A 20,292-nucleotide genomic window follows, 5' to 3' on the forward strand; every position below is an offset into this window, starting at 1 on the left:
CCGCGTGGCCGGCGTCGCCCCGCGACAGTGATCAGCAATGGCCAACAAGATCGCCGTCGCGAGCGTCATCGCCGCGGTGGGCATCGTCGCCGTGATCGGCACGATCGCCGCGGTGACCGCCTCCAAGAACGGGGCCGGAAAGGACGGCGCCATGTCAGCCGGCGTGAAGCTCTCCACGGTGTGCGCCTCCACGCTGTACCCGGAGAAGTGCGAGCAGAGCCTCAAGCCCGTGGTGAACGACACCTCCAACCCGGAGGACGTCCTCCGGGCGGCGCTCAACGTGGCGCTGGACGAGGTCGCCGCCGCGTTCGAGCGGTCGGCCCACATCGGCAAGGACGCCAAGGACAACCTCACCAGGAACGCCATGGACGTGTGCAAGAAGCTCCTCGAAGACGCCACCGAGGACCTCAGGGACATGGCGAGGCTCAAGCCCGTCGAGGTGCTCGGCCACGTAAAGGACCTCCGGACCTGGCTCTCCGGCGTCATGACCTACATCTATACCTGCGCCGACGGCTTCGAGAAGCCGGAGCTCAAGGAGGCCATGGACAAGGTGCTGCAGAACTCCACCGAGCTCAGCAGCAACGCCCTCGCCATCATCACCCGCCTCGGCGAGCTCCTACCGGAACAAGACAAGAAGACGAACGCCACCACGGCCGCCGGTCACGGCCGCCGGCTCCTGTCCAGGACGCTCGTGGGGATCAACGAGGTCGCCAGCGAGGCCAAGGGCCAGCTCGAGGCGGTGAAGAAGGCTATGTTCTCCGGCGGTGAACCTGACCTCGCCCACAGGGTGCTGACGACGGACCTCGTTGGCACGTTCGACGAGATCGCTGACGGGCGCAGCGGGCTCAAGTCCAGCGACCTCCCCGAGTGGATGCCGGCCAGCCAGCGGAGGCTGCTGCAGATGTCGGGCCTCCAGAAGCCAAACGCGGTGGTGGCCCAGGACGGGAGCGGCAACTTCAAGACCATCACCGAGGCCATCAACGCCGTGCCCAAGAGCTACGACGGCCGCTACGCCATCTACGTGAAGGCCGGCACGTACAAGGAGTACGTCACCGTCCCCAAGAACATGGCCAACGTCTTCATGTACGGCGACGGGCCGACCCGGACCGTCGTCACCGGCGACAAGAGCAACACCGGCGGCTTCGCCACCATCGCCACCCGCACATTCTGTAAGCTACCTACTACCAAGTACCAACTTTCCCTGACACTGTTGCTACATACATATACATATACATATATAAATATTTCATGATGAACGCGATACATATATGCAGCGGCGGAGGGCAACGGGTTCATCTGCAAGTCGATGGGGTTCGTGAACACGGCGGGGCCGGAGGGGCACCAGGCGGTGGCGATGCACGTGCAGGGGGACATGTCGGTGTTCTTCAACTGCCGGTTCGAGGGGTACCAGGACACGCTGTACGTGCACGCCAACCGGCAGTTCTTCCGGAACTGCGAGGTCCTGGGCACCGTCGACTTCATCTTCGGCAACTCGGCGGCGCTGCTCCAGAACTGCCTCCTCACGGTGCGCAAGCCCGGGGAGAGCCAGTCCAATATGGTGACGGCGCAGGGGCGCACCGACCCCAACATGCCCACGGGGATCGTGCTCCAGAGCTGCCGCATCGTGCCGGAGCAGGAGCTCTTCCCCGTCAGGCTCCAGATCGCCAGCTACCTGGGCCGGCCGTGGAAGGAGTACGCGAGGACGGTGGTCATGGAGAGCACCATCGGCGACCTCATCAAGCCGGAGGGATGGGCGGAGTGGATGGGGGACATCGGGCTCAAGACGCTCTACTACGCCGAGTACGCCAACACCGGCCCGGGCGCCGGCACCAGCAAGAGGGTCAACTGGCCGGGGTACCGCGGCATCATCGGACAGGCCGAGGCCACGCAGTTCACCGCCGGCGTCTTCATCGACGCCATGACCTGGCTCAAGGCCACCGGAACGCCCAACGTCATGGGATTCACCAAATAAAATGATCCAGTCGAACCTGACTAGCTAGCTATTCTGTGCATACATATGACTGGGTTGTTCATTAGTTTCTTTTGCAAGAGTAACCATGTATGTAGCTATATATTATGGAGGGAAAGATGATGATTTGCCACACTACTATGTTTGCCAAATTGCCATTTCAGGATATATCATTCCTAAGCCTGGCTCACACCCCAAAACCAAAGGCTCTTAATATACGAGCTTAATGTCTTCCAAATGGATTCGATTAATATGGTATTGCGATCTAAAAAAAATCACCCTCTGCTTTTTTAATATGCGGAGTTTTTAAATAACCCTCATTTAAAAAACAGAGGGAGAGCCAAACCTATTATAATTGTATTTGAGTTTGTAGTCAAAATCTGACCGAATAAGGAAGTTTTTTTTTTCAAGGACACAGACCAAATAAGAAAGTTGACATTATGAAATTTTGGCAAAGCACATAGAAAATCCAAATCTATCAAATTTGAAAATAAAATCAAACCTGACTAGCTAGCTATTCTGTGCATACACATGATATGACTGGGTTGTTCATTAGTTTCTTTTGCAAGAGCAACCATGTAGCTATACATATCATGGAGGGAAATTAAATTTCATGATTTGCAAACACTGCTATGCTTGCCAATTCATCCTAAGCCTAATAAAGGCAAAAATGCTCTTGGTCTCTGAGCTTAATGTGCTAGCTGATCGATGTGTACTAAAATAAGCATCAGTGAAAAATGGCAATTTCTTGACAACAATGCATTCGAGACTCGTGGTGACTTTGTCAGCCTTAAGATCTACAGGCCCAATTTTTCGGAGATATTCATAGGGTACGATGTATGTTTAATTATTGTGTTCATAGTGGTGAGTATACATGTGTATGTGAGCACTTGTGCCTAAAAAATGGATAGAACAATGTATACAGGATAGTCACATGCCCATGTATTTTCTTAGAAACAAATTATTTATCCAATTTCCAATAGGTACCATCATTTATCAAATACCACAATTTAGCAAAACTAAAAATAACACTTAAATGCCCACGTAGGAAATGGAAATATTACATCTGGTAGTATATATGACATTCAAGTTTGTACATATGGAGTTCATTTCTGAACTTAAAGGCCCTAATTATACGAACAACCTTGTGACTTCTTCCACGTAAATTACATAGTTCTCCATACATTTTTGTTCTAGAAGTAATAAGGAAAAACAAAACTCTATTTGGATTTTACTTACCATATTGATAAAAAGTGGAATTGTGCACGCCTGACCGGAGATATACGTGCTAACAAATCTTATCAAGTCAAACAAAAATGTATTGAGGTTTTCAACAGCACAACTTAACGCAAGTTGACATATGCATATCTATAGAATATCTTTTGAGAGATTGTCTTAATATGCCAGGCTATTCTAAAGGTGATTAACCCCCATAGGCTGCAAGTAATGATAATCATAAAAATAATTTCTGTGAGACTCATTTCCTTTTTATTTCAAAGAAAATAACCGAACATGTATATTAATTTCAATTACAGGTAGAGTTACTCCCTCCGTCCCAAATTGTAGATCGTTTTGGCTTTTCTAGATACGTAACAATATAGCATTTACTATGCATCTAGATATATAGATCATGTCTAAATACATAGCAAACACTATGTATCTAGAAAAAACTAAAATAATCTATAATTTGAAACGGATGGAGTAGTTATTAATGACAAGATTATTAAAAAACCTTTCTTCAATTCGTCAGCTCCATTTATTTCTTTAAACATTTCTAATAAATAAACTAAGTCTTCTTCTTCGTGCCTACCATCATCCGTAACCATCGCCAGCAAGCTATATTCAATACTTAAATAATGCAAAAGGAAAGAAAAGAATCTAAACGAAGGTGTAAAAATTGAAGTCCCAGCCGGCAGCTGGCCTTTCTGTCCTCAACCCCCTATTTTTGTCACTTCCGTTCTTGTTTTCCGCCGTTTCATGGAGACTAATTAAGCTAAGCCAAACTGTTGGATCCATTCCTTCCTTGAAAACCGCATCACCTTCAGGTTTCTGCGCCACCAAGAACTCATTCTTTGCCCCGCCGTTGTCGAGCACCCAGAGCTCTAGATCCTTGGTTGCAGTTGCCGTTGATCGAGACACATCGAGTCGTGCGTGCATGTGCGCGTGAGCACGGACGAAGAAGGCTAGCGCGCGCGTCCTCGCCATCGCGCCGGCGATGGGGTGCGCAACCTCCACCGAGGCGCGGCGCGACATGGTCTGGGTCGGCGCCGACCCCCGCGCGCGCCGGAGCTTCTCGCTGCCCTCCGTCGACCGGCAGCGGCTGCGGTCGAAGGCTGTGTCGATGCTGGGCACCCTCGGCCTCGCCGGCAGCGCCCGCTTCTCCGGCTCGTACAAGTACGCGACCCTCTCGGTTGAGGAGATGATGAAGGGCGACAACGACGACCGCGCCAAGGACGAGGCGCTCCCCGGCGAGGGCGCGGCGGCGAAGCGGGCCGTGAAGCCCCGCACGCCGACGCTGACGCCGCCCAACGAGCCCGAGGTGATCAACGCGTGGGAGCTCATGGCCGGGCTCGAGGACGACGACGCGCCGACGCCGCGCGCCGTGCACCAGAGCTTGTCGTTCGACGAGTCGCTGCACGGGTGCGTCGTGGAGGTGCCGACGACGCAGCCGCAGTGGATGCAGGCTGACATGGACATGCCGCTCGTTGCCTTGGAGTTTGATCCGGAGATACTGTCCGGATTCCGGGAGGCTTTAGAGGACACGCCGCCGTCGCAGCCGACTGTTACCTCATCGTCCGAGGAGGAAACAGAGACACCAAGGCAGAAGGAGAGGAAGAGCACGAAGGACCCGGATGCCAGCTGCGACACGCCAATGTCGCCGGCCACCGGCGACATGCCAGAGCTCTCCGGCATCGTCCGTGCCCGCATCAACGCGTTCCAAGAGAGGATCGAGCGAAGGCGGAGCAAGGGCCGCGACGCCAAGGTGTCGCCGCTGTGGCCGCCGGGAGGCGAGCGGAAGGCGGTGGTGTACTTCACGAGCCTCCGCGGCGTGCGCAAGACGTTCGTGGACTGCTGCGCCGTGCGCAGCATCCTGCGCAGCTACGGCGTGCGCGTCGACGAGCGCGACGTCTCCATGCACGCCGTCTTCAAGGCCGAGCTCGCGGAGCTCCTTGGCGCGGGCTTCACCGGCGGCGCCGCGCTGCCGCGGGTGTTCGTCGACGGGCAGTACATCGGCGGCGCCGAGGATGTGCACTACCTGCACGAGGCGGGCGAGCTCGGGCGCGCCCTGGACGGGTGCGACGCCGCACCCACGCGCAAGCTTGGTTACATGGAGGCGTGCGCGGCCTGCGGCGACGTCCGGTTCGTACCGTGCGAGACGTGCTGCGGCAGTTGCAAGATCTTCGTCGAGGACGACGACGCCGGCGAGTTCCGGCGGTGCCCCGATTGCAACGAGAACGGCCTCGTCAGATGCCCCGTCTGTTGCTGCTGATGCTTGTACCACGTGTCCTGTGGTAGATTAGAGTTGTTTATTTGTCTGTGCTTTTGTAGTTTGTACAGTGTGAAGAGCATTATAATAGAAATTTGGTAGGATTCTTGCAGTTCTTTGTGCATTTTTACTGTTTTCATTCATGTATGAAAAAATAAACGAATTTCAAGAGAAACTTCTCGGTAAGACTGCCGAATCAGAGACGAACCATTCTACTGAGGCTTCAGAACATTAGATTCGTATAATAAAACATTTGTCAAGGGAAGAACAATACTCTACCAGGACAATCCAGTCCTCCGGATTACAGATTTCTCCGGTTGCAGACAACTGAAAATTGCCTTTTGTTCAGAAATGGAACAATGTTCAGTGGTCGCAGGGATTAGCTAAAACGATCTATAATTTATTTGGAACAGAGGGAGTAGTTCAGAGCTGAGGCCCGGGTGCTGGCCATTTACAAGATTAGCTCTTGTCGGTAGAGGATTGCACGCAGCCTCAAGGGTTGACATTTGCAGGATCTCTTATAGTTTATTCTTCACATGAACAGAGAGGCCACGAACAGCTGATAGCTCAAGTCCGACCCGCGCCCTGCCGCTCCTCGCCATCGCCGCTGACATCGAGGCCGACTGCGCCTTGTCCTTGACGGACCCGCCGGTGCTCTACCGCACCGCCCGCGCGCCACCCGGGTCATGTACCTCAAGCTCATCGCGTGCTCCTCTCCTCCCAGACAAAATCACCAAAGTCGATGGGGAAGAGCCGCCATGTGAGGACCAGCAAGATCCAGACAGGAAGAGAAGTGAAAAAACGGGAAATCAAAGGCAAGTTCGGGTAAAGAACTGCAAGGTTCAGAGAAACAGCAGCAGCACTTCGATTGTTTCCTGACACGCCAGAAGAGGGGAAGAGCCGGAGCTAGGGTTTGAAGGGGAAGGATTGGACTGGAACTTGCGCTTCCACTGGACGGGAGCTGCGGCGGACATCGGCGCCGGCGGATCGTCGAAGCGGATGACGAGAATCCGAACTGAGGAGGAAGAGGGCTTTTCTACAAAATATGTATCCAAAGTAGGGGTAGTCGCGATCGAAATAAGGAGGTTTAGTGTAAAATATTGGATCGCGATTAATAGTCGCGATCCAGGGTCTGTGAAAAATAATGGATAGTCGCGATCCAATTCAGTGGTTCACTGCAAAAGATTACCGGCAGGATACACGGCGGCCGACGAGGCCGCGCTGCCGGCGGCGGGCGGCGACCGCCCCCATCGCCGCCTTTCTTTAGAGATCGCGCCCGTCCGCGCCGCCGGCACCGTAGGCACCACGCGCGCCGCTTTCCCGTCAGCACCGAGCCACCGCCTTTCAACCAGAGCTAACCACCCTCAACTTGACTCCGCCATGGATGAGAATTAGGAAGCAACGGGGAGGCGACCATGGCGGCCCTGCTGTTTCCCATCTGACCCATGCCTTCAGTCTGTTCTGCGATTTTGCTTTCAACGACGCCATCGTCAGAAACTCCCTGCTGTTCAGCTCTGATGGGAGCAGAGGCGACCTGAAAGCGAAAGTGGAGGTACATGACCTGCCTTACTGAACTGATTGGAGATACTTGAGCATTGGGTGACCTGCTTCAGAAAATTTTCGCAGATTACGAATTTAGAGCTGAGGCACTGATCTTGAACCTGTTCTGCGGTTTTGCTCTTGCGTCTTCTTGCAACTCAGGAGGCGTTTCTCCTGGTTGGGGACTTGGCCACTTGGGGCTCAAGCTGGCCTTCAACAACGCCATCGCGAATTTTTTTTTTTTTTTTTTTTTTTTGCTGCTGCTCAGTGCAGGAACTGAAAAGGAGTGCAGATACATGAACTGCCTTACTGAACTGAAAGTGGAGATATACGAGCATGCCGCATGGGTGACTTGGTTGAGAAATTTTTCGCAGATTGCAAATTTTGAGTTCAGAGTTGGGATTACTACAAGAGCAGCTCTTGTTGGCAGAGGATTGCACGCAACATCAAAAGAAGACAGGACTTATCAGAAAGAATATGAAATGAGCAGAAAGTCAGAAACATGACTGCACGATCACTTGACTCAATCTGCAACACATAAACTGTTGAGCACAAGTGTTTGTTCTAAACGAAGTGTTCATCTCCTTTTACAGCACTGTTGTCTGTTATGATATACATCAAACAACATTTGAAGCATCGTATTTCGGTGCTTGTCCTCATGTTTCACGTCTGAAAGGATGCATTGGGTGTTTATTTTTCAATTAACTCTGCCTACCATGAGCAGCCAAATCTGCTGCCGCCTTGGCAGCCCTATTAAGAGCGTCAGATACCATCATGGCTCCTGCAGAGAAGTAGCTGCTGGTAACGATGCTGTTCGCCACCTTAGCTGCCGTTCTTCCAGTGGCAGTCGCAACAGTCTTGGTCGTCTCTGATATGCCGTACGTTTCGTCCACTGATCGCATTGCACCAACACCAGCACTGAGTGCACCAACACCAGCATTGACCCTGTCAGTTAAACCAAATCTCTTGCTCAGCTCTGCAGCCTTGGCTGCGGCTGCTGCTGTATACCCACGGGACTCATCGAAGGCTCTAGCCTTAGCCAAAGCATCCTTGCTGAGCACGTATCCCCTTGCTAGCATCGTCTTCACGACATCTTGAGCCACTGTCAAAGCTTCCTGTGGAGTAGTATTGAACTGGCATGATTGGTAGTTCTGTTTATAAAAATAAATGTCAGCCCCTACATTTTGGGAATTCGGATAGTGGATTGCTGTTCAGACATCAAAGAGGATTATTTTGAGAATTTAAACTAGTTTATCTTGAGATGGTCAAGCTGGGGTGATAAATTTTCCTTCTTCTTTTTTCTCTGTTGTTATTACTGTGCATCTCTATAGTGTGAAAAACACATTCCAACTTATTCGTCACATAAATGAAAGATGAGCATAACCAGTCAGTTACATTGCACATATAGCTATATTGACATTTATGCAAGCAGCTTTAAAATCAGCATGATTGGTATGATGCAGATCACGTTTGGTGAGTTAGAGATAAATTGGTCACCTCATGGCACGAATGAGTTGTATCTACAAAATAACATTCCCTTCTCGTACTTGAATACTATTAACTATGGAAAATTTGGTAGAATGAGAGATGGGTACCCTGTATTCAATTTCCTCCTCGACCTCCCAAGTTGGCCTGTCCCAGAAACTAAAAGTCTCTTCAGGTTGTCCCCAATAAGTTATGCATACCGGCTGATCCACAATAGTAGCCCCCTGTCGAAGATAGTGAAGTATTGACAAGGGCACAACAAAAAATAAATTACTTGCTACCAAGAGACATGTCGACAAAGCATTGATAAAAGTGGTCGGCAAAGAAGCATATGGCCATATGGCCAGTTGCCAGGTCACTCAAAAGTGAAGCAGAAACTGGATTATATCAAACTGAAATAATGGGGTTTACTACCCAAAGATTTACACAATCTTGAAATGCTTAGAAGACTGACACTGCACATTTATTTAATTGGTACCCAAAGATTTACACAATCTTGAAATGCTTAGAAGACTGACACTGCACATTTATTTAACTGGTAACATTTTACAGTTTTAAGGACCTCCCCCAACCCTATGAACCCAGGCATGACATTTCTTTTGCAGTTGGTGTCCATTTGAGAATTGAGATAGTTGGATAAAGGTGAATAGGACAGCAAGGTGACATTGTTTGAGTACATCAAGCTTTAGGGATCTTCAGTATAAACAAAATTTTGGAGAAACTTAATCTGAAAGAAAATTTCGTCTGAATGGTGTACACACTAAAGAAAGATTTAAGAACTTTCTTGTGTTATAGGAAAGTCAATTTCTCAGTAAATCAACTGAGACAACACGAAGCGGTCATAGGAAACAGACACAGCAAGATAGGAATCATACATGCCAATAAAATGGTCCATTTAATTTATGTGGAGAACGTTGTTGTCAAAAAAAGACAAAACTTACACTGAGCAATACTGCAGTTTCCAAAGCATAGCGTTCCTTGAATGTCACATAAGCAGTAGCACCATATTCTCCCGATCTGTAACATTTTCAAATTCATCATGAAATAGATGACAAGGATATGTCATAAAACAAAATTTGAATTGTGAGACCAGGGTACAATAAGCATGGTGAATCTCAACAAGTGTTCAATGCATCGATATCAAAATAAGTATCCGCATTGGTTTTTTCAGACCAAATGCTTTTTAACTAGCATGTTTGAATTGATAGAACATGTCGCAGGTACAATTATCCTCTTTTGTTAAGAAAATTAAAGATGCCATTTATCTAGTAAGCAAAACAAGTGAGATAAATCAGATTTGCTTTAACCAAAAAAAGAAAGAGGGTAAAAAAGAACACCTGATAAGTTCTATATGCTCAATAGGACCAGAGAACGAAAAGAACTCATGAAGATCACTTTCAGATACCCTGCCCGACAGGTTAGTGACTTGTACTGTGTACCCTGTTTCACTCATGATTCTGGAAGCCATCAAACATTAAAGAACATTAGTATTTCCTGTTATACACATGTGAAATGGACAGGCGTGGTAGTTTCTGACAAAAGTCAGTAGAGTATGTAACATCAATAGAAGCACTAAGTAGTTTCAGCTTGTGTATCTCATGGGAAAGAACCTTTTGTTTAACCTTATTGTATCTTATCTGTTTGCCCTAAAGAATAATTAAGTGCTAGGTCTCCATCAAAACTAAAATCTAATTGAATATATGTTGCTATCAAGTAGAAGTAGAAAATAGTTACACAACAATCAATAGCAGTCAAAATAAAAGGATATATCATACACCCATCAGCTGGCCCACTCAAAAGTCCATCAGCATCACCAGTACATTGACAACCATACTATACAGTTTAGTGCAAGCAATATACAAGCACAAGGTAACCTGCTGCAGCTTAACAGGGAATACATTATCTTCTTAACAGTGTATGTATTCTCCTCTGTTTTCTTTCAGGCTGGGGATTGAGAAGTTCAAGTGTGAATTTCACTGAAATCACCTTATGCTACATGGCCATTTGACAGAAGGCAAAATCACCCTCATTCTTAACTATTCTATTCCATGAAGCTGAACTTGTTATAAGAGGCTATCTAGGAAAATTCTGATCGCAAGACCAATGCTGAGGCAAGATTGGTGCCCTAAGTAGCTCAAAAACAAGGAAGGCATAAACACTTCCTGCTAACAGGGGAAGCCTCAGTAGAAGAACTTTGTAAGATTGTTTAATCAAACACCACTGCAGAAAAAAGCATGGATCCAGTGAACTTGCAATCATCAAATGAAATAGCATTTCAGTAAACCTACTACACCTACTACTATTAATAACTGATGTTCCCTTCTACTACCACTTGTTTTTTCAGAACTTAACTACTCATCGTATTTTACTCCTCAAAGTCCTTAAGCATTCATTCATCAAGCTGTAGAACCTCAGCAAGTAAAAACTAATGCATCCTAGAAAAACTAGATGAACTAACCTATAATTTCACGCAAGTGTTGGTACCACTAGCACACAGCTGATCCGTACAATATGAAGATTAAATGGAGAAAATGAAGAAAACAGAGAGAACAAAGGTTATAGATTATTCAACGGAAACTAAATTGAACAGGTCTGAAGGAAATTAGGGCACAAGCTAACTCGATACAGAGAGGGAAGATCACAGTATATCACAAACAACCTAGAAAACGATGCAATCGCTACACAATCCCATCAATCTAGGCTCTCCAGTCGCAAGCAGGCACAGAAATCCCGCTTCCTCCGCGGCAAATCACCACAGAGCTAACAAAAAATGAAGCAAACACCACGTGATTAAGGGGGCAAACGAGCTCGAGAGACCTTACCCTGATCGGACACACCCACCGCTTCCCCTCAATTCGGCTAGGTTTGACGACCCTTCTCGCACCAGCAGCCGCACTCCACCCACCGCACAAGCGCAGAGAGGGCGGCGGTAGACGGTAGTGGCCAAGCCGAGCCAGTCCAAAGCGCCGGAGCCCGTCGGGGCGGCCTTTAGTAGCGTGTGGGGCAAGGGGGCGACCTCGATCTCCTACCTAACAGTCCGCCCACGCGCGCGCACACCGGGATTCACGTCGGCGGTTGGGCGGAGAGGTGATGAGGAGGGTGGGGAAGAAAGAACAGTGGTGTTCTCGAGATTAGGGGCAGTGTGGACTGGGCGACTGGCTGGCTGACTGGTGGTTTCATGGGCTGGCCATGGCTCGGACTCACGACGGGTTTGGACTGTGTGTCGTCCGTCGGCGCGTCGCGCGCGGGAGGCGGCGGCGACGCGTGGTCGGCTTCGGTTACATGGGCTCGTCGAAGGAAAATGGCTTTTGTTGGGCCGAGCACGAGTAACACATTCGGCCTTGGGCTAGGTTGCGGATGGGCTTCGACTACATGGGATCATCAGGGGAAAATATCGTGAACATCTGAAAAGACTTCCGAAAAGGGCACGATTAATTTCAATCATGTTCATGCACTATGTTTTGTTTCCTTTGGTCTCCATTCCGAAGGATGAATGCAATTGCAAAAAATATTAAAAGACATCACATATGTCACTTGGATTTTGAGCCCCCTCATAAGTTACAAGCCATTTTTCACAAATGTCAACCCCTATTCCATATGGTTGCAAAAAAAAAACGTGGTGCGTAGATGCTTGACCAAACCTATACAAATAATAAAACACGGTGCGTCAACTTTTAAGCTCTCATTAGCATTTCTTTTGGTGTAATGTAATCCCATAGAATGTCAAGATTATTCTCCTACAATTTAGATAATTGAGGTGTCAAGTCGGTTAAGCATGTGCATATATTGGGTTTCTTTTCTTTGCAAAAGGCACGAGTAGAGAGCGAGCATGATAGAGTCGGAGTGCCCGATCTTTCGGTGAGTGGAGATAAATTTGACTTGGTGGAAGTAGACCCTCACGATCCGACTACGACGAGCGAACCCGAAGCGCCAATGCAATCGCTGAACCAACTTCCTGTGGTTACCAACCTTGCTAGCGCAAGATCAGCTTGATCACGAAGATCGATTCCTGTCCGCAATCGAAGAACGAACAAGAAAAAGAGGCGAGCAATCTAAATATCACTCGAAGGTGGAGTTCTGAATCACACAAGGACAGCGCGTATTTGCACATGTTCGAGAGTAGCTAAAGCTAGATGTAAAACAAAACTCAAGTCGTAAACAAAAGGGACTCCGACTAAATAAAGGGGGCGCAACCCCTGGAGTCCGGAGGAGGGGCCACGGCAGGAGGGGGGGGCGCACGACCAGGGGAAGGGCCGCGGCTCCCAACCCTAGGCGCCCCACCTGGGCTGCCCTTGTTGGGCCATCTTCTTATTCCGCTGGGCCTTCGTTCCTTAACAGCATGATGAAGTTTAATTCTCTCGCACGGGCCCGAGTGATTGGCCCAACTGGATGATCAACTGTAGGCGCCTGAGGAGGAGGAGCAACTGGAGGCGCCTGAGGTGCTGCTGGTGTAGATGTACTCGTGGTGTCCTCATCAGAGCATTTGCAGCAAAATAGCTCATAAGGAATCTCAAACTACAATTGTCATACGAGGTCACTTTTGTAGTTTTTCCAATGTATCTGGAGGAAGGCGCGGTGGCCGGTGGGTGGTATATCCAGCGCGCACATGAGGTCGGACATTGTCATTTTGTCATGAATGTTGGCGTGACCGTTTGATGTTAACATGATCTTTTGTGGCACTCGACGCAAATCAGGTGTCATGTGGGCATTTTCTTCTCAGATCTGTACGCATGTGGCTGCTTAATTACTAGTATTACGTAGTAGTACTTGCATGCATTGTGTGACGTGTGATCATAACACAATTGTTGCAAAATGGAATAGCTTCGTCCTGAAAGAGCGCCTTAATTGCACGGCAACACAACATGCCGTTTTTTCCGATCGAATTGGTTGGTTACAAAGATTATTTACCGGTTGATGGAATCCTTTTCACGACGGTAGTAGAGCCTCGTGTTTCCCCTTTTCATTGGGCACGTAGCTAGCAGCACCCTGCACGAACGTATTGATAACCGATCCGACAACAACGCGCGCCTTCGCGTCTTTTCGATCAGCCATCACGTACTCTTCCGATCCTGCACTCACGAAAGTTGGGCAAGCACTTGATGATCGATCGGAAGAATGCTACGCAGTGGTCACGGAGTTCTTAAAATGAGAGAGACATCGAGACGGGCCACCCGACTGACAGGATCACGGAATGACCGCTGAACTGAATTGAAGGCAAGGCAAGCCATTTATAAAAAGCCTAAATTGTTGCCTGATCATCTGAATTAGTAAGCTTAGCCTGATGATTATTTCGTGGGGGTGGTACACACGCGGGTAGGATGCATGCATGCATGGAGCCAAAAGAGTGGCAGTACAGACGTATGGGGCTGTTTGGGAGCACTTCACTTTAGAAAAATCAACTCCACTCCACCAACTCCACACTTTCCTAGCTCCACTCCAACAACTCCAGAAAAATATGGAGTTGTTGCACGTGTTTGGTTGGAGACAGTGCTCCAGCTCCAAAAACATGAGCACTTCTTGTGAATAGCCTATTTTACCCTTTGTGAACGGACCCACATGTCTGTCTCTCCTCTCTCTCCTCTCCCTTCCTCGCTCGCCGCTTTCCCCAATCAGAGTCCCCAAGCCTCCTCCACCGCCGCCACTACAGGACCTCGCCGGGCCCGAGCACCTCGTCGATCACTCCCCTCCCACGATAGGGAGGCCCCTGACGTGAGCCTCTGCAACATCTACCGCCAGGGCTGCACCTCCGACGCCGCCCGCGTACTCCACGCCGCCGAGAGTCTCGGCTCCCCCGCCGACGGTGGCTCCTGCAGCACAGTCGTTGCAGGGTTCTAACTTCTAACAGCATGGCCACCTCGACCGTCGATTGCAGCCCAGGAAATGTCAGCAGGGTAGCTCTTGCTGTATCTGTAACCCTTGTTAATTTACTGTTTGTTTTAATTCATTCAAATTAAATTTTCCAGGTATGGCACTAAGCTTTCGCAAGATAATAACAATGTTCGCCGTCAAGAATGTTCGAATGTACCACCCAGAGAAAGAGATGGCTAGTCAGGGTAATTTCATTATGGTCAGCATTGAACAGCTCATCTTTGCATTAGAGGAACTAAGGAATATTTTGATTATAACAGTTCCGCTCAAGCAGTTGTAGGTTGGGAAGCATTACTTTGCATAGAGGCAGGCACAAACAGTAAACAAAGAATGAGCTCGGCCTAGAATGCCACTGCCGAACTTCAGAACTGAATGAGCTTCAGAATAACAAGCTTCAACGGCCTAAAATGCCATTACCGAACTGAATGAACTTCACAACTGAATGAGTTTGGGTCAAATTGTAGAATGTAGATTCAGAGAGATTTTGTTTGCACATGGATTAAAATGGATTCGAGCGATCGCTAGTCTGGCCTGCTGAGAGCTGCCAAATCGCGAGGTGAATCATCTAGCAAATTGGTGCGCGAGTCGAGCCTCCTGTGCGCCGGCGACGCTCCGGTCAAGCACCTCCCTGTCGTCGCCGGCGCTACCGGCTCCGCCCTGCGCTCCGGCTATCACCACCACCTCACCTTCAAGGCTATCACCACCACCTCACCTTCAAGACGACACACGATAGCCACGGTTACTCGCGCAATTCAGTTCCCACGCCAAGAACAGAGCAATTCAAGAGACGGAACAGAGCAAGAACAGGGGTCAGGGAATCCTAACCTGCGACGAGGAGTAAGCCGAGGAATCCGAGGAGCAGGGGAGACATGGCCTTGCTTCCCGAATCATGGAAGAAACCCCCGCGAATCGGAAGCACCGGCGACGGGGACGACGGGCCGAGCGGCGCGCAGCCTCCGCATGCGCCCGCTGCTGCTTCTCTCTTCGTCTTGCTCTACTGGCTACTCCTTGCCCTGCAGCTAGCCTTCCGCTTCTCTTCGTGCAAGACACCTTTGGCAGGCGGGCGGCGGCCGGGGCGGCGCGGCAGGCGGGCGGCGCGGCAGGGGCGGGCGGGCGCGGCGGGCGGCGCGGCGGGCGGCGGCCGGGCGGCGCGCGCCAGGGACGGGGCGACGGAGCTCCTGTTCGTCCCCCGTGGACAAGATCGACAGGAAGAAGGGGGCGACGGGATGGAGGAGCGACGGGAGTCTTTTCTTTTCCGTGAATCGAACCGGTACATGTGTAACGAGTGGCAATGGTGGGTAAATACCCACCAACTCCACGAGGAGATCTGTAAAGGGGGTTTTTGGAGCACCTCTTGAGGTACTCCACAAAAAACGTGGATCTACCCCCTGCTCCACCTTTTTTCCTGGAGCCGGAGTTGCTGGAGCCGAACGCGTTTGGCTACGATTTTTTTGAAGTTGGTGGAGTGGAGTGATTTTTGGTGAAGTGAAGTGCTCCCAAACACCCCCTACCCTCGCTAGGCAGCACATATGTGCCAAAGATGATGCTTTTTTGCCGGATAAGTACGTGAGACTAAAATAGTACTCTCCATGAACCAACGAATGAGCCTCGATTGTCTGGAGACCGAGCCCGGCCATGTGTTTTGGTTTGGTAGCCTGTCGCCCGCGTCCTACTGACGGGTCCATGCATGTATAAGTCGACCGCCGCAACTACCGCTCCGGACTAAACACATGCGATGCACGTACGTTTCGTACAACATGTAGCCCCTCACGTATCAGATGTATACCCTCTACAAGCACTAGCGGAGAAATAGAGCTGAACTTGGTCGAAGTTAGAGAGCTGGACTTAGAATAAAACTAAAGCATTTTAAATTTTGAAACGGATTGTATTGGGGGACATTATTTTTACATATACGATAGCTATATGATTTATCGTGCAGCATCTTCTCAAATTAATTAGAGGTTTTTTTTTAGGAAAACGAAAAATACTGCTAGCCAGCTTGTCATTGCTCATGCATCTCCCTGATACAACGAAGTGGCATAACATCTGCAGCCAACAACCTAGTGTACTACGACATATGTAGCACACACGCAAGTCAACCAGCTATCTACGTTATTTCGGGGAAAAAAACAAGATATCTACGTTGAAATGCTGGCCGGCCAACACGAGCTCGTATATCTGGCGTCGGCCGGCGGCCGGCTTGCAGGACGGGCGCGCTCATGCAGTCATGCTCATGGATGGTCGCCGGAACGTGGAAGTCAAACGACGTCCTTCTCCGGCTCGCGGTCTCTTGCGCGATCTGCGCGCGCGCGGGGGGGCGATTTCTTTGCGCCGAGGCCCCCCGGGAGCGGCGGATCGGCGGCCGTCGGCCGGCCAGATTGTGTGGACCGACAAATCCAGGAGAGACAGCGAGATCGACCGGGTTAAGGCCCAGGGGATCTCGTGGCCCAACACGGTACGCATGCTTGTACGGACACGGACTTCGTGTCTGCAGTTTCCTCGTCCATCTAACTTGTCACAAAAAGAGCAAGAGGCTTTTTGACTTTATTTGTAATCATTTTTTTTCAAATCATACGGTACAGACACAGGTGCTCATATAAACGCACGCACCCTCGCGCCTATAAACACACGCACGCAACCCTACCCTATGAGCACCTACTTTCGAAGGACTGAACCGGCAAATCCTTGAGATTGACGAAGTCACCACTAACGAGATTGACGAAGTCACCACTAGCGTCTCGCTGTCGACGGGCACGTCGCCTACCACTGCAAGAATAACGCCGGTTAAATTCTGAAATAAGTATAGAAAAATGCGAACACCAGTGCTGAATCGAGAAAGTGGGTATGTCACCACGAGGAATCTTCCGCTTGTAACCATGCATTATTAGCGTGATGCAACGTGTCTGTCATTCTCTGTAGACCGTGTTTTTTTTAAAAAAAACGATGATGCACATGTAAATGCAACACAAAAACACTCATGAATACGTACACCCACGATCATACAACTAATGAACCACTGAGAGCACTCGTTGTGTGTACTTAATCTGGGGCACTAGGATTTAAAGCCTAGCAGCTAGAGTCATTCCTTCACGCTTCCAATAGGACATTAAGAGGTGGTTCTCACTCCTGTTGCGCTCGTATATTAACAGTTATCGATAGTTAAAACTATAAAACAAGTGTGACTTTAGAACAAACCTTGATGAATTTATATTTGTCATCGGTGGAAGCATCCAACATTACCATGCTACCAGCAGCTAGTGTTGCCTTTTCTCCTTCATGTTTTTTTGCAACCTACAGTTGAGTGCCTTTCTAGATACCGAAAAACCAGTCGCTGTATCCGATACCGCAACACTAACTAGAACGCCTGTGTACAATTTAGAGCTCATCAACAACAACAGTGAATCCCCTATTCTTCTGCAACTTTTGTATGTCTCGATCTAATCAGGCAAACCGGGCTTAATTTGGCCGTGGATTAGGTACTGTTACGTGATTAGTTGCACGGTTGTATTCATGGCCGTACGGGTGTATCTTTGATTTCCTGCCTCCTGTCGCCCCACTTAGATAATATGATTCTATGCATGCATGGTCCATGCATCCACATCTGCATCATTCACGACGTACGTACTATATTGCGTCCAAAACATTTCTCTGTTTGATATTTTTTTAACATTAATGAAATCCAACACCAAGCTCAAATTTGAATGGCCGGCCGGCCACCTTTTTCGGCCAAGAGATTGTTTGTCTGACCCGGCCAGCCGAGGAGGAGCATTGCTTGTCTGAAATAAACTGAAATTAAACCTAATAAATATATCCAAGTGCATACAAAAAATTCAAAATAGTAAATTTTTCTACTGAGCTCTTGTGACTTTATTGTACTACAATAATACAAGAAGTACATAAATGTGGCCAACCTACTATATCTATATTTGATGTTTGCTTATTCTCTTACTCCCTCCGTACAAATACCTATGAACTTAGAAAAGCTAAAATGACCTACAATTTAGGACGGAAGGAGTATTATATATATGGTGGATCGGACTTTCATATAAATTTTGTAATAGGAACCAATAGTGGTAAATAAAAAAGAAAAGAAAAGAAAAGAACATGATTATTTTCAATCTTCATGCACGTATATGCATGCAGGGATCGTACTGAACTGGACGCCGAAAATTGGACTTGATACGAGAGTCGCAATTGTGCATAGTAGTACAATGTTTTGTAGGAAGAAAAAAAGGGCAAAAACATCCATTTACTTGAACAACTTTCATTTTCGCGTATAGTAATTAGTACGTCGTAGTAGCTAAACAAGGACGAGGAGGCACCAATCTCCCCTGTCCCCTGCAACCTCCAACATCAGAAAAACGCAGGGCACAGCAACTACACGCAAACACGTCCAAAGAGTTGCAATAATTTTAGTGTGTGTGGCCCATCAAGAAAACAACCCAGGCATCTTAGAGTCAAGTACTAGCAAACTTAATTAAAGCACCACTGCATTAAACAAAGCCAATTAGCCACCTCAAAGTACATCAACATGAACCTCTAGCCTAGTAGTAAGTAGTAGTAGTATCTTCTATAATTGAAACCTCACGCTTGTTTGTCCATCTCCCATTATTTGCAAAACCTCTCACATCCAACTTGGATTAACAGCCAAACCGATCGAAAGCGAGCGAGGTAGAGATAGACGACGACCACAATGCAAGCTTACATCAAAGTACAAGAACCACACGCTGCGAAGCATGGCTCACTAGCTACTAATGTACTTGAGCAGTAGTTTAGTAGCTAGACAGCGGCAGGGCAGCTAATGATGAGCAGTTGCGAAGGTACGGTAACTAGCTAGGCCATGCCTGCTGAGATCTAGCGGCCGTGCATGCGCTCGCACCGAGCTTTATGTGCCGGAGATCGATCACATGAGGAGGCTCCTGATGATGGCGGCCTGGTCGCTGGTGACATCGGCGGAGGAGAGCAGCTCGGCGAGCGTCTCGCTGAGGTTGTCCACCTCCTGGTGCAGGCTCCTGATGTAGCTGCACGTGTCCTGCAACACCCTCGCCGCCGAGCCCTGCATTCGGTCGACCATTTCCACGAGTATAAGTTTAAGAGCTTGAGAGCTTAATCAGATGGGTTAATATAATTGAGCAAATCTGCATGATCAAAGTGCTTACCCTATGCGCGCCATTGCGAGTTTGAGACTCCGGGAGCAGCGTCTGAAGCTTGGACAGGAGCTCGGAGATCTGGTCCTCCGAGATGGACCTTGACGACGACAGCGAGCTCCCCGCTCGCCGCGTGCGTGACCTCCGGCTGCTGGACATACTCGATCTAGTAATATATATTGGCTAGTAGCAAGCTACTGATGATAAGAGAGTCGTTAGGTTCAGTGTGGAAGCAAGTAGAAGAGCTAGCTAGAGAGCTCGGCGACTAGCTAGAGAGTTGTAGCTGCTTTAAGGCAGGTGAGTGGCGGTTGCAGAGATCAGAGCTATATATAATGAGGGGATGGCCGGCCGGCCGCCCGGCTGCGGCCCGTGATGGAGGATGGGGGGTTAGCAATCGGGAGGAGGGCAGGCCGGAGTGAGAAAGCGAGAGTTAGGAAGGACGTGGTGAGGTATATGGAGGGAAAGTAGTGGAGGATGCATGGAGATATAGCCGGCTGCGTGTGTGTGTGAGAGAGAGAGCATGGAGGAGCAAGCAACCAAGCGTTCTGGCTCCTGTACTTTTATTATTGCGGCCTCTGGATTTGTCAGTACTATGTGTGGGTTTTTTCTATATGATGTGCCGCCTGTCTGTGTGGCTCCATCTCCTGCATCTGCCGAGCATGCACGCAGCAGCAGGGGCAGCGCATCGATCCCTGAATTCAATTCATTATTAGATTATATCAGTCACGATCCGTGCTAGCAGCATCTTGTTCGTTGTTGAGCACAAATATATAGAACAGGAAGAAAAACTGCTTTAT

The 20,292-nt window shown here is 49.0% G+C and overlaps 4 protein-coding genes across 6 annotated transcripts; 2 read left to right on the forward strand and 2 right to left on the reverse strand.

The window, feature by feature from the left end:
- On the forward strand, positions 1–2,095 carry LOC117863315 (pectinesterase). Its single transcript, XM_034746974.2, has 2 exons — positions 1–1,169; positions 1,275–2,095. The coding sequence occupies exons 1-2, from the start codon at positions 38–40 to the stop codon at positions 1,970–1,972; spliced, it is 1,830 nt and encodes a 609-aa protein (XP_034602865.1). The 5' UTR covers positions 1–37; the 3' UTR covers positions 1,973–2,095.
- Positions 2,096–3,893: 1,798 nt separating this feature from the next.
- On the forward strand, positions 3,894–5,626 carry LOC117864495 (uncharacterized protein At3g28850). The gene has a single exon (XM_034748620.2). The coding sequence runs from the start codon at positions 4,185–4,187 to the stop codon at positions 5,457–5,459; it is 1,275 nt and encodes a 424-aa protein (XP_034604511.1). The 5' UTR covers positions 3,894–4,184; the 3' UTR covers positions 5,460–5,626.
- Positions 5,627–7,478: 1,852 nt separating this feature from the next.
- Positions 7,479–11,635, reverse strand: LOC117864496 (binding partner of ACD11 1). 3 transcript variants are annotated; one of them, XM_034748624.2, is made up of 5 exons: positions 11,303–11,635; positions 9,818–9,937; positions 9,422–9,497; positions 8,591–8,704; positions 7,479–8,110 (listed from the first exon to the last, which is right to left on the reverse strand). In XM_034748624.2, the coding sequence occupies exons 2-5, from the start codon at positions 9,931–9,933 to the stop codon at positions 7,697–7,699; spliced, it is 720 nt and encodes a 239-aa protein (XP_034604515.1). In that variant the 5' UTR covers positions 9,934–9,937; positions 11,303–11,635; the 3' UTR covers positions 7,479–7,696. The 3 variants fall into 3 exon arrangements, with proteins under 3 accessions (XP_034604515.1, XP_034604512.1, XP_034604514.1); XM_034748621.2 differs by having other exon boundaries at positions 7,479–8,146; positions 11,303–11,633; XM_034748623.2 differs by lacking the exon at positions 11,303–11,635 and adding an exon at positions 11,140–11,293 and having other exon boundaries at positions 7,479–8,146.
- Positions 11,636–18,821: 7,186 nt separating this feature from the next.
- LOC117864978 (transcription factor ILI1) lies at positions 18,822–19,998 on the reverse strand. Its single transcript, XM_034749038.2, has 2 exons — positions 19,508–19,998; positions 18,822–19,404 (listed from the first exon to the last, which is right to left on the reverse strand). The coding sequence occupies exons 1-2, from the start codon at positions 19,652–19,654 to the stop codon at positions 19,252–19,254; spliced, it is 300 nt and encodes a 99-aa protein (XP_034604929.1). The 5' UTR covers positions 19,655–19,998; the 3' UTR covers positions 18,822–19,251.
- Between the last annotated feature and the right edge of the window lie 294 nt (positions 19,999–20,292).

Source organism: Setaria viridis, chromosome 7 (assembly GCF_005286985.2).
Source record: "Setaria viridis chromosome 7, Setaria_viridis_v4.0, whole genome shotgun sequence".
Classification (NCBI taxonomy): domain Eukaryota; kingdom Viridiplantae; phylum Streptophyta; class Magnoliopsida; order Poales; family Poaceae; genus Setaria; species Setaria viridis.

Bases quoted from the DNA above. Each gene is read 5' to 3' on its own strand.
- LOC117864978 (XM_034749038.2), bottom strand. From the start codon at position 19,654: ATGTCCAGCAGCCGGAGGTCACGCACGCGGCGAGCGGGGAGCTCGCTG. The intron at 19,405-19,507 runs GTAAGCACTTTG...GACCGAATGCAG, and splicing joins CTCGCAATGGCGCGCATAGG to GGCTCGGCGGCGAGGGTGTT.
- LOC117864495 (XM_034748620.2), top strand. From the start codon at position 4,185: ATGGGGTGCGCAACCTCCACCGAGGCGCGGCGCGACATGGTCTGGGTC.
- LOC117863315 (XM_034746974.2), top strand. From the start codon at position 38: ATGGCCAACAAGATCGCCGTCGCGAGCGTCATCGCCGCGGTGGGCATC. The intron at 1,170-1,274 runs GTAAGCTACCTA...ACATATATGCAG, and splicing joins CATCGCCACCCGCACATTCT to CGGCGGAGGGCAACGGGTTC.
- LOC117864496 (XM_034748621.2), bottom strand. From the start codon at position 9,933: ATGAGTGAAACAGGGTACACAGTACAAGTCACTAACCTGTCGGGCAGG. The intron at 9,498-9,817 runs GTGTTCTTTTTT...AAAATGTTACAG, and splicing joins GAGCATATAGAACTTATCAG to ATCGGGAGAATATGGTGCTA. The intron at 8,147-8,590 runs GTACCCATCTCT...TTTTATAAACAG, and splicing joins AGGAGGAAATTGAATACAGG to AACTACCAATCATGCCAGTT.